At 43.0% G+C, this 11,894-nt stretch overlaps 1 protein-coding gene across 1 annotated transcript in view; it reads left to right on the forward strand.

The window, feature by feature from the left end:
* Positions 1–676: 676 nt before the first annotated feature.
* The window catches only part of GORAB (golgin, RAB6 interacting), a gene marked incomplete at its 5' end in the record, with an annotated part of 11,855 nt that continues 637 nt past the window's right edge, over positions 677–11,894 (forward strand). Inside the window, 2 exons of the mRNA XM_068265002.1 lie at positions 677–817; positions 9,580–11,894. The exon at positions 9,580–11,894 is cut by the window's right edge and continues 637 nt beyond it. Coding sequence (XP_068121103.1) covers positions 677–817; positions 9,580–10,063 — 625 coding nt within the window. The remainder of the gene's footprint in view (positions 818–9,579) is intronic.

Consider the following 11,894-nt stretch of genomic DNA (forward strand, 5'->3'; position numbering starts at 1 on the left):
GACTGTCAGTTAAATCGTGTGTGTATGATGATCTGCAGATCTCAGACTATCATTGCATTTTGCAGGAATGGATTTTTGGCAGGAATAGATCTTTTGCAGATACTGATCTTTTGTGTCTGTACAGCATCTGTGTGTGCAGCATCTTGCCAAGATTTTTTTCTGATGTGGAGTTCAGCTCCATAGAAAACTGTGTAGAGTATGGCTCTCATACTACATGAAGGGTGGTAAGATTGGTCTGTGATCTTTCAGTTTCCAAAGACTATAGTCTGTGTGTATGAGCCTTAAGAATTAATCATGATCTGATCCAATCAGATGTGAATCAAAAGTGATAAACATTTCATGTATAGCAAGCATTCGTAACCACATGCAGTGGTAGTCTGCAGCTTCTAAAGCCTGCAAGATTCAAGAAGCATACATGTATTAGTATGGCCAAACTTGGATATGAAGTTCAGTTTTGGGTTCCAATTCACAAAAAAGGATATTGTATCAAGGAGTCTGTTCTAACTTTTTGAAACCCTATTAATCTATACAGACATACTATGTCACGAATTACTGAGAAATGCTCAGACCTTGTATGTAATATGCCAGTGTTATGTTGTATTTTAAATTTCACCACTTTTTTTTGCTCATATCATAGCATTGTGTGTTTTCTATTTTGCATCTTTTTATTCTATAGGTCAAAAAAAACCCAAGCTGAAACTTTGAAACTCCAAAGAATTCAAAAGCAACTTCAAGCTTTAGATGACTTGGTGTCCACAGACATTGGTATTTTGCGGACACGTATTGAGCAAGCATGCATAGAATTTTCCCATGCAAAGTAAGTATGGTTAATTTTAATGTGTCAGGAATATACTCCCAGAAGACAATGGCCTCAATTCACTAAGATCATGCTGTAGATAAGGCAAGAGAAAACTTACCTCCACACAGTGAGAGAGTTAGGGCTCGTTTCCACTATCGCGAATCTGCATGCGTCCAACGCATGCAGATCCGCACATGTAATACAAGTGGATGGGCCTGTTTCCACTGTAGCGTTGTTGAGGTGCGTTTTTTTTCAGCGTGAAAAAAACGCACAAAAGAGCCAACGATTTCGCCTGCGTCGGGAATCCGTGCGAATCGCCGCTAATGTATTTAATAGTAAAAACGCATGCGTTTGTTACATGCGTTTTTACCCGCGATTTCGCGTGTGATTTCGCACCTTTTTCAATTTTATTTAGCCCTGGCAGTGTCATGGTTAATTTCGCATGGCACCCTGCCATGCGAAATCGCGGGTAAAAACGCATGTGGAAACGCATCCGCATGCGTTTTTACAAGCGTCGGAATGCGGCCGAAATCGCGTCGCAACAGTGGAAACAAGCCCTAATCGTATCTCTTCATTCCTCAAGTTACCTCCTCTGTAGTTAATTTACCTCCTCTGTAGTTATTTTGACACGCAGTTAATAAATAGCCTGTCTTTAACTGTGGAGTTATTTTAAGGATTGAAGAGTTAACTTAAAGACAGAAGAATTAACTTTAGGTTTGCCTGAGGTAAAATGTTTCCTAAATACGACATGCCTCATCACCATGGTAACCACTCTAGAAACGTTATTAAAGACAGGAGATAAGCTTAGTGAATTGAGGCCATTGAATAAGTCTGTTAATTTGATAAATGGCAGGAATTAGACTGACAAAAGTATTTTTTTTAGTTTGTTAGTTTCTTAAAATACATTTTCAAGGGAAATGTGAAAATACAAAATTGTGGAAAAATATATTTTGTAGTTGTATTCTCCTAAAATTTATATACAGTACGGCTCATAAACTAGTGGGGTGATTTACTTAGCAATCCCTCAGCGATTGCATAAGCAGCATTATACCTAACAAGCTTTTTTTTTTTTTTTTGTGTCTTTTTTGGGTTTTTTCTGCGTAGGTTAATTACAGTTGTTGTGGTCAGGGCTGTGGAGCCGGAGTCGAGGAGTTGAGCAATTTTGGGTACCTGGATTCGCAGTCGGGAAAAAATGCACCAACTCCTAATGAATTTAAACTGTAATTAAAATAGAAAATATTATAAAATGTTCTATTTCTCAGATAATAGTCATCATAAATAATTTATATATACAGTAATAGCTGTAAGTAAATCAATCAAAAATTAGTTACTTGTGCTGCTTCAATAAAGCAGTCCACGTATTTTTAAAGTCAGATACACATATCTGATTGTGACTGTATATATGATGTGTACACAGGAATCTTTTATATATACTAAATAACATCTATGCTGTAAAAATAAAGCTTGATGTGTAGCTGTGTCACTAATAGAGATGGTCAATGACATGCAAATAATTCTACGATGATGCTGATTTATGCAAATGTATGCACTCTCTTTGCTCATGAAATCAAATAATTTGATATGTTAAAATTTGGTTTGGTGACTACGAATTAAAGAAAAGGGTTTTTTTTTTTGTTTGTTTTTTTTATACACACCTGGGGCTTCCTCCAGCCCCCTTCAGGCCAATCAGTCCCTCACTGTCCTCCACCTGGATCTTCTGCTATAAGTCCTGGTAATTCAGCCAGTCAGTGCAGTCCGGCCGCAAGCCGCTCCCACAGCCAGGAGCGATCTGCACCTGCGCAACAGTGCTGCGCAACAGTGCTGCGCAGGTGTAGTACGCTCCCGGCGGCGGAGTGTGTGTATGTTCTCTACGCCCGACTGGCTCAAGTACCTGGACCCATAGCAAAAGATCCAGGTGGCGGAGGAGGACAGCGAGGGACTGATTAGCCCGAAGGGGGCTGGAGGAAGCCCCAGGTATGTATAAAACTTTAATTTCATCTGTCTCAGGTTTACTTGGTTACACAGTAGTACTAATACTCTACATATTTACTCCCCACAGAGCTGCAGGAAATACACTGAAAATGTTGTGCACATTGAGCACAGAGGTGTTGTTTATCACCCATAAACCTGGTTCAGATTGTACATGAAGAATGTGTAATAGAGGAAGAATCGCCTGATTTTCCTGCAGAGTACCTGCACATCACTCTAACATATACCCAGAGTTACATTGCCTAGGGCCTGATAGATGTTCTTTGTTCCTGTCTGTACCTTCAAGTACTCTTACCGAGCCTAGTTTTAGTCTTTGACTAAAGGGAATAAATATGGCAGTCTCCATATCCTTCTCACGTCAGTTGTCCGTTAAAATGTCTAAGCGTTGCCAGTTAAGAGATGAATTTCATGTTGCATACTTTCAATCAACAGGATTGTAATATGCAAATTAGTCAAGGAGTCTGAGTCTGAGTTGGTGGAATCCTAAACTGAGGAGTCAGTGGATTTTTGTACAGACTCCACAGCTCTGGTTGTGGTTTATACCTGAGTTAAAGTCCTGTCATTTGTGCCTGCAAATTAATTTGATCGTGCTTTTAGCCTTTAGCAGACTCTGGCCCCATCCCATCAGCGGCATGAGGCTATAAGGGGGTGGGGGGCTGAATAACAGTCTTTCCGTGTCGGCACAGATCACCCATTAGTCTTTTTTTTTTTTTTTTTTTTTTTTTTTTTTTTTTTGGAGATTACCGTATTTTCCAGACTATAAGATGCACTTTTTCTCCCCCAAAAGTGAGGGGAAAAAGCCAGTGCATCTTATAGTCCCAAGGTGTCCCCCACAAATACATTACTGCAGCCAAAGATCACAGCCGCCTGCTGCCCTACATTTTATCTGGACCACAGGACACAAGGAATAAAGCACTCCCACTGCTCTGTGTGCTAAGTGCAGCTGATGGTCTTGAGGGCAGGACCACAGCTCCTTCACTGGGCCAATCGCTGCCCTTATTCAGTAGCAGTGACCTATCAGATGTCCATGATCTGATACGTCACTGCTACTGAGTCAGTGGAGTGATTAGTCCCACTGAAGGAGCCGTCTTCCTGCCGCCGAGACCATCCGTAAACACTCAGCAGTGGGAGAGCTTTAACCACTTCGGTACCAGCAGCCTCTGCCCCCTTAAGGACCAGAGGTTGCTGGTACACTAAAACGCCGCATCCTAACGAATCGCCGCAAAAATCCGCTGCTCCTGCCGGTCACGCCGCTCTGTCCTCGCCACAGGCTGCTCTCTCTACCGTCTCTGACGGCAGATTGCTGTGCGCCGGTCAGGAGCCGCTTTCATTGGCTCCTGACCCTGTCACTTAATGTAAGCCAATGGGATTGGCTTACAGTAATGACAGGGCCAGGAGCCAATGAAAACGGCTCCTGCCCGGCTCACAGTGCTCTGCAGTCATTGAGACGGCAGGGCAAGCAAATTGCGGTGGGGAGAAAGTGGCGAGAGCGGCGGGGATGCGCAGTGAATGGGACGTAGAGCTTACATCCGGTCAGAACCGCAGCGCCACCCGCCCGACGTACATTTGTACTGCGTCGGTACTCAAAAAGTTAATCATCGTGTGCTGCAGTCCTGTGTTATCTCCCTACCATTGTTTATTCCTTGTGTGCTGTGGTCATCCTCTTCAGTTAAGACTTTAGACCCATGTAAACGGCATGTAAGTAATCTGATTCCTGCATAGCTGGACATCATGTCTCTCTCTCTCTCTCTCTGCTCTCTGTTGTCCAGCACTGTAATCCTGCTTTTTCCCTGTCTCTCAGCCTTGTCTTACTTCCTGCAAGTCATGTGAGCTCACCTGTCTTGTAGGAAGACTGGGGCTGAGAGACACAGGAACAGAGCAGGATCACAGCGCAGGACAGCAGAGAGAGTGCAGAGAGATAGAGATGATGTCCAACTGTGCAGGAATCAAATTACTTACATGCGGTTTGCCTGGGTCTAAAGTTTAAACTGAAGATGATGACCACAGCACGCAAGGAATAAACAATGGTAGAGAGAAATTACACAGGACCGCAGCATACACTGAATGAAGGATGGTAGGGAGGATTAACAGCACTATATATAAAATTGCACAATAGGTAGTAAACAGTTGTATTACTGATTTGTGTATCATATAAATAGTACCTCATGCCAATGTGCTCTTACAAGTCTTTACACTGAAAAGCTCACTTGCAAATATACCTTTTCATGTCCTGCACAGGCACTAGAACACGGATTGCACCTACTTCTAAGCTATTTCTTTATATATATACATATTATGAGATGCTGAACATCTACACTGTCTTTCGTGGTTGGATGTGCTGCCTGGTTTAGTGACAGCTTATCATGTAATGCTGTAGAATTATATTTACAGGGCCCTATACATTACTTGACAAACTCTTACACCAATTTCACTGCAATAATTGTAGATCCTTGACATCCTGATTGCAGCAGCTCCCACATTGTCCAGGCAGCATATACACTTTGTACACACAGCCATTGCTGTAACTGGGAGAAGCTTTATAAGACATCCCTGCACCATGGATGCACCGGGTTTAGTATATATTCTTTTTTTCCTGTTCTTTGTCCTCTAAACCTAGGTGCGCCTTATGGCGCTTCGTCTTATAGTTCGAAAAATAGGGTAATTGTTTGGCAGCTAGCACTGCAGCTACTGCAGAGTGAAACTCTCTAATTGTGATGGCCACAAAATGGTTAAGCTTTGTACACCTTTAAAATGACTGTTGCCTTGGAGGTAAGGGGACTCTATCAGGCAGGTAACAGAGCAGGGCCAAGGCTGTACAAATGCACCTTGAAGCTGCAAACTTTTATGTATTCATTCTGAGTCACATGACTGACTTTTCCAAAAGGAATTTCTCAACTGTGTCAGTTATGGCATAGTCCTCTGTCCAACTTTACAAACAGTAAGAACTCTGTGAGGGTGGTGGCCTTGTATAGAATGTGATCTGTAAAGGTCTGTACACATGCTTAATTTAAGTTGGTGCAAACAAACAAGCAACATCATTCAAATGACATTACCTAGCAAAAACAAAGTAAGTTTAACCACTTCACCCCCAAAGGTTTTTACCCTAACTGACCAGAGCAATTTTTACCTGTCAGCGCTTCTCCCTTTCATTTGCCAATAACTTTATCACTACTAATAACACCAAAATGATATATACCGTTTTTCTTTTTTTTCGCCACAATTTAAAGGGAAAAGTTGGGGGGAAGAAAAAATACACTTATTTCTCAAATTCCATCCCCATTCCCTATAATTTTAAAATGGTGCTACTGTAAATAAAACTCACACATTTTATTTGCCCATTTGTAATGGCTATTATAACATTTAATGGTGTCCCTAGCACAGGGGAGCGGGGTAGGAGGTATGAATTTATTTTTATTGAATGTACAAAGTGTAAAATGTGTATTTTTACTTTTTTTTTTTACTTTTTTTTTTTTAACACTCGATGTCCCCACACTCACTATAGTCTATGTGCTTTAACCTCCCTGGCGGTAAGCCCGAGCTGAGCTCGGGCTATGCCGCACAGGGAGATATCTCAGCCCCTGGTGGGGCGATTTTCACAATGTAAAGTGCTGTGCGTGCAGCTAGCACAGCTTGATCGCCGCCGCTCTGCGGCGATCGCCCGCACGCAGCGGCAGAAGAGGCCCCCCCCCGCCAGAGCCCTGCGCTGCCCGGACCAATGAGTTCCAGGCAGCGCTATGGGCTGGATCGAGTGCGCCTGACGTCAGGACGTTGGCTGACGTCCATGACGTCATGCCGATCGTCGCCATGGCGACAGGAGAAGCCAAACAGGGGAACGCGTTATATACGCGTTCCCCTGTTTGCTATTGTTGCCGGCGGCGATCGGACTAGAGGGCCACATGCGCCCTCTAGTGGTGTTTCATGTAGCTACCACTCTGGTAGCTTTACATGAAACAAAAAAAAAAATAAAAATAAGTTTTTTTTCACCATTTGTAAAAAAAAATTAACCGCCAGGGAGGTTAAACAAGCACAGAGACTGTGTTGTTACAGGAAAGATCATTGTCTTCCCGTTAAAGCCATGGTCGTTCCCTTACAAGCACTTTGAGTGGTTCAGGGAACACTTCTTCCCTTTCATCAATCGCGGCTCTCCAAGTTCATGGCGGAGGCTCGTGCACGGCAGCAGTGGAGGAAGTTTTAAAACTTCTGAGGGACCAACATGATGTTTCAAAATGACGCATGGTCCACTACTGGTTGAACAAAGTTTTCCACACACATGCCAAATGATTATGTTGCTGGAATACTGTATGCGCAAGTGGAAGTGACATTTCACACAACGTATGCACGCATGCTCTGGAACAATGTAGTTTGAACAACATTGTACACATTGGCCAATTGCACAAGATCTGTTAATTTGAACAGATTCGACTTATCAGGCAGAATACGCTATATTAGTCACTCACGTTGTTTGGCTACATTTATTTAAATTGGTGTCAATATGTGTTGTGTGTTTTTTATCCAACGTGTGTACTAAGCTTTGGTGTGTGTACATGTTACAAGCCATTAAGTTTCTGTCAGCGTTTACTTATTTACCCTGGTTCAGTGATAAGCAAACTTGACTCTCCAGCTGTTAAAGTGACTCTGTAACAAAAATTACAATGTTTTTTTTCTACCATCCTACAAGTTCCTAAACCTATTCTAATCTGTTCTGGCTCACTGCAGCACTTTGTACTATCACGGTCTCTGTAATAAATCAATGTATCTTTCCCCTGTCAGACTTGTCGGCCTGTGTCTGGAAGGCTGCCAACTCTTCCGTGCTGGTCTGTTCCTCTATGCACACTCCAGTGTGTGTTTTATTTACATAAGCCAGCAGCTTCTCTGCTATCTTATCAGTGATAGAAGAGTGCTGGATAAAAATCTTCCTCTGTTAGGCTGTGAAAGTAGCTGGCTGACACATACTGAGGAATTACAAACACAGGCACAGGCAGAGCTGTCTGCAGGAAGCCTGTAATGTTCAGTGCATGAGAGAAGAAGGGGACAGAAGGTAAACACACAAATTATCTTTTGAAATTCAAAAGGAAAGCTGTATACAGCCTGCTTGTGTATGAATGTATTTTCTATGTGTGGACATATTGTACATCAATCTACTTCCTGTTTTGGTGGCCATTTTGTTTGTTTATATACAAACTTTTCCCAGAACGTCATTTCGGACAGCACCCCTGGATGAGACCTGTCTCCCTCCCCACTGTGGACAGGAAACTGTTAAAAGAAGAATTTGCATAAGCAATAGGCAGCCACATATAAGATACTACACCTGACACAGTACCTCAGTTTAGTTTTCTGTCCCGGACGGGATGCATGGGAGAGGTCTCCAGGAGTGCCATCCATGTCAGGCGGCAGGGGCAGCGTTTTCCAGGGCTCCAAGCAGCGCTGTTCAGTGAACAGTCAGGAGCCCTGCAGCGTGGAGGAGGCTTCTCCATCGGAGGCAGCAACTTTATGCGCGCATGTGCGTGCATTGGAGAGAGTTCACTTCCGGTTGAACCGGAGGTAGTCACGCGCTGGCGTCCCGCGTGATCTGAAGTCTGAGCCGGGCGGCAGGGGCCGCGGCGGTGATTAGGAATCGGCATACAGCTGATTCCTTAAGGTAAGAAGCTGATTAAGCATATGCTTAGCCGGCAGGGGCCGCATGCATAATTGGATCAGCTGCATCAAATCAGCAGCACAGCTATAAGTTTGTAGAGTCCATGATGCACTCTGGTTTGTGGCTGGGATCATGGAGCATGCCTCTGGGTCAGCTCCTGCACAATCTGCTGAATCTGCCCAGGATCCCTCTCTGGCAAGTAGATGTGATTATGTTTCTTCTGCTTGGCTGGATGTATGTTATGTATAGAGGGATTTGTCTAATGGCTGGCTATCGTTTATTATGTTTTATACCCAAAAGACATAAGACTGAGAAGGTTGAAAAGTCTGAAAAATCTTCTACTCAGTCCAGTCAGCATGGATTGGCAACTCTGAATGGAAATGGTGCCAGTATTGTACAGAGAAGGTCCACAGCAATAGGAAATTATAGATTCTGCTATTGCTTCTACCGCCTCAGCTGCTTCAGATGGGCCTGGGACTAGTACTGCTATGGCTTATCTACCTGTTATAGCTAATCCATCATCTCCTATGTTGTCTGCACCTCTAACTATGCCTACTGCTTCCAAGAGACATAGGCCTCTATTTATTGAGCATTCCTGCATGCGGTAATGCTCAAAACAGCTGACTTTACCCACCATTTAGTAAAGTGTGCATTCATAAAACCTGTGTCCGCATGAAAATCTATAATTCCTGAGCAGGTGCGGGAAATTAACACCCTGTTTTTGACTACTTTTAATGCGGCGGGGAGCGGCGAAATTGTGACAGAGGGTAATAGGAGATGTCCCCTAACACACTGGTATGTTTACTTTTGTGCGATTTTTTTTTTTTTTTTTTTTTTTTAACAATACAGATTCTCTTTAAGGAACTACAAGTCCTACAATGCATTGCAAGAGTCTGACAGACACAGTCATGATTCATAAAGGTAAATGCATTGTGGGACTTGTAGTTCCTTAACAGCTGGAGAGCCAAATTTGCCTATCACTGCCCTATGTTAACTGTATCTTGTACTTTTTCTTTTATACATTTGCTAAGAGGTAGTCTGGATGGGAGAGCTAAGGTTTTATGAGTCAGGTTATTTATTTATTTTTTTATAAAATGAACACTTCAGCATTAAAAGATTTTGTGAGATTAACAACTATTAATCTCTATATTTACAGAAAACGATATGATCGAGCCGAATCTGAGTTTGTTTCAGCTAAACTGGACTTGCACAAAAAATCCCAGATTAAAGATCATTTAACAGAACACTTATGCACCATAATACAGGAAAATGAGCTACGTAAAGCGAAGCGTCTTGAAGAGCTCATGCAACAACTAGATGTGGAGGCTGATGAAGAGAGACTGGAACTAGAAATTGAAGTAGATCGGATGCTGCAAGTTCAAGAGGCTGAAGCGAAAAAGCTGCTTTTATCATCTACAGCTGAAGGAGAGGAGAAGCCTTCAGAAGTTCAAGAAACAACCTGCACTGCAGAAAAAGAACAAAGCTCAACTGAAATGCAAGAAATAAGTACAACCGAAAAAGGTGATCACAAAAGCACAGAGGTACAAGAAACTTGCCAATCTCCTTCTGGAGAAGGGTTAAGTAAAACCAGTGAAGAGCTGACCCAGTCTGCACATGAACTAGAAACTGTTGGCCAGTGAATCCACTGTGGCTTATCCATTATGATTATACCATTTTGAGATTATTATATTGAGGTGTACAGTATAATATGTAATCACATTTTTTACATGATTTATGTGACTCAGAACTAGCGCTCTGCATTTGATTATGCTCTTTATATATTTTTACTTTTCTTTTTTTAAAAATAAAATGGGGTCAGTTACCAAGAGTCTGAGGAATGTAATAGCGTAAGCACTCTTCTGGACTAGCTTAGTCTTCCCTTAAATTAAAAAAGACAGCTCTATGTTCACGGTCTTCTACATGTGCCCCTTGGCTACCGATAAATTAACAGCTGCTTGAAAGGGTTTGAAAGTACTTTTCGGCGCTGCTAGATTTGGGTGCAGCGGGCACCGCCATAGACTATAATGGGAATCAGTCTATAGCGGCGCTCTGAGTAACGTCAGCGCCATCAGAAGACGGAGCCGAAGTTGCTTAAACACAATAATTTGGCCTCCAGCAATCGCTGGAAGCCGAATTATATCATTCCCCCACTATCCATGGCGGTGAGTATCTGATTTTGTTCCCAAGGTTCAGCTTGGGATCTGTTTAAGCTGTACTTTTTACAGGTTGTTATGACCAGATTTCCCTTAGGGCCCATTTCCATTACATGAAATGTGATGCGGCTACATAGCCACATCGCACCGCGGGTGTCCTGAAACCAATGCACGGCAATGGAACAGTTTCCATTGCGTGCGGAGCGATCCAAAAATCTGCAGCATGCTGCAGATTCTTGCACAGCCGCATCCGCCCACCGTCTCCTCCATACACGTCGGCATCTCCTGATGCGGACCTGATGCGATGTGGCTAGATAGCTGCACTCACATCACTTCATAGTGGAAACAGGCTCTCAAGCTGTACTGTTTACAAGTTATCACTTTTACCAGTGACTTCTGTATTTTGATTCCCATGCAGAAGCATTACTGGCTTCATGTGCACAATATTTAATATGGGCACTTGTTTTAACTTTATCTACATCTAACGTTTCAGAATGATATTTTGGTATTGCTCAAAGGAAAGAATATTTTCACATTTTGTACTTCTCCCTTTGTTTGTGCATGGGCAATAACATTTTTGTGGGGGCAGTGCAGCCTGCTAGCCACTGAACGCCTTTACAACCTTGTGTGTCAGCATTTTACATGTGGTGTGATTACCTAGTTGCAGAAAACCAAATCATGTTGCGTCTGAGCATGGCCCCTCTCAGATGTGACTTAATGTGTTGTTGGAGTTCGGAGTTGGCACACCATCATGATTGTTGGGTGCTTGGTGGTGTGATTATAGGCAATATCATTGCAGCAGTAACAAAGTCCATCAGCACACCAAATTAATGGTAGTGGCAGACTCTTTATTGTGCTCGGAAACCACAAGAGACCCGGCAATAGTTTTGGGAGCCCCACGGGGTCTCCCTGTTTCAAGGCATGTGGCATACAGTGCAATGACTTATTTATAATGCTAATCCTATAATGCCCCACCCCCATGAGTGACCTCACAATGACATGTTCATAGCATGAAACAAAGTACACAAAACACTAGACTGCTGGATCACAGCTCCAGAAACACATGATCATAACAGTGCACACTGTACTACTGTAAGTGGCTCATCCTACCTCATATTCCATCATGATGCTACCACTGCAGAGAGGTTTATCTACCCAAGCGAGTTGTACTATTCAAATCCAGACACCTTCCTGTTGCTATAGATGCTCGTGATGGACACAGTCTAAACAAGCATGCCATTCAGGGTTAGCGGGTGTTTGTTTCTTTATGCTGTTGCCTCTCTGCCGTTCAGGCCAATCGTGCAGCCGTCCAGGCTCC

This window comes from Hyperolius riggenbachi, unplaced genomic scaffold, assembly GCF_040937935.1.
Source record: "Hyperolius riggenbachi isolate aHypRig1 unplaced genomic scaffold, aHypRig1.pri scaffold_555, whole genome shotgun sequence".
Taxonomy (NCBI): Eukaryota; Metazoa; Chordata; class Amphibia; order Anura; family Hyperoliidae; genus Hyperolius; species Hyperolius riggenbachi.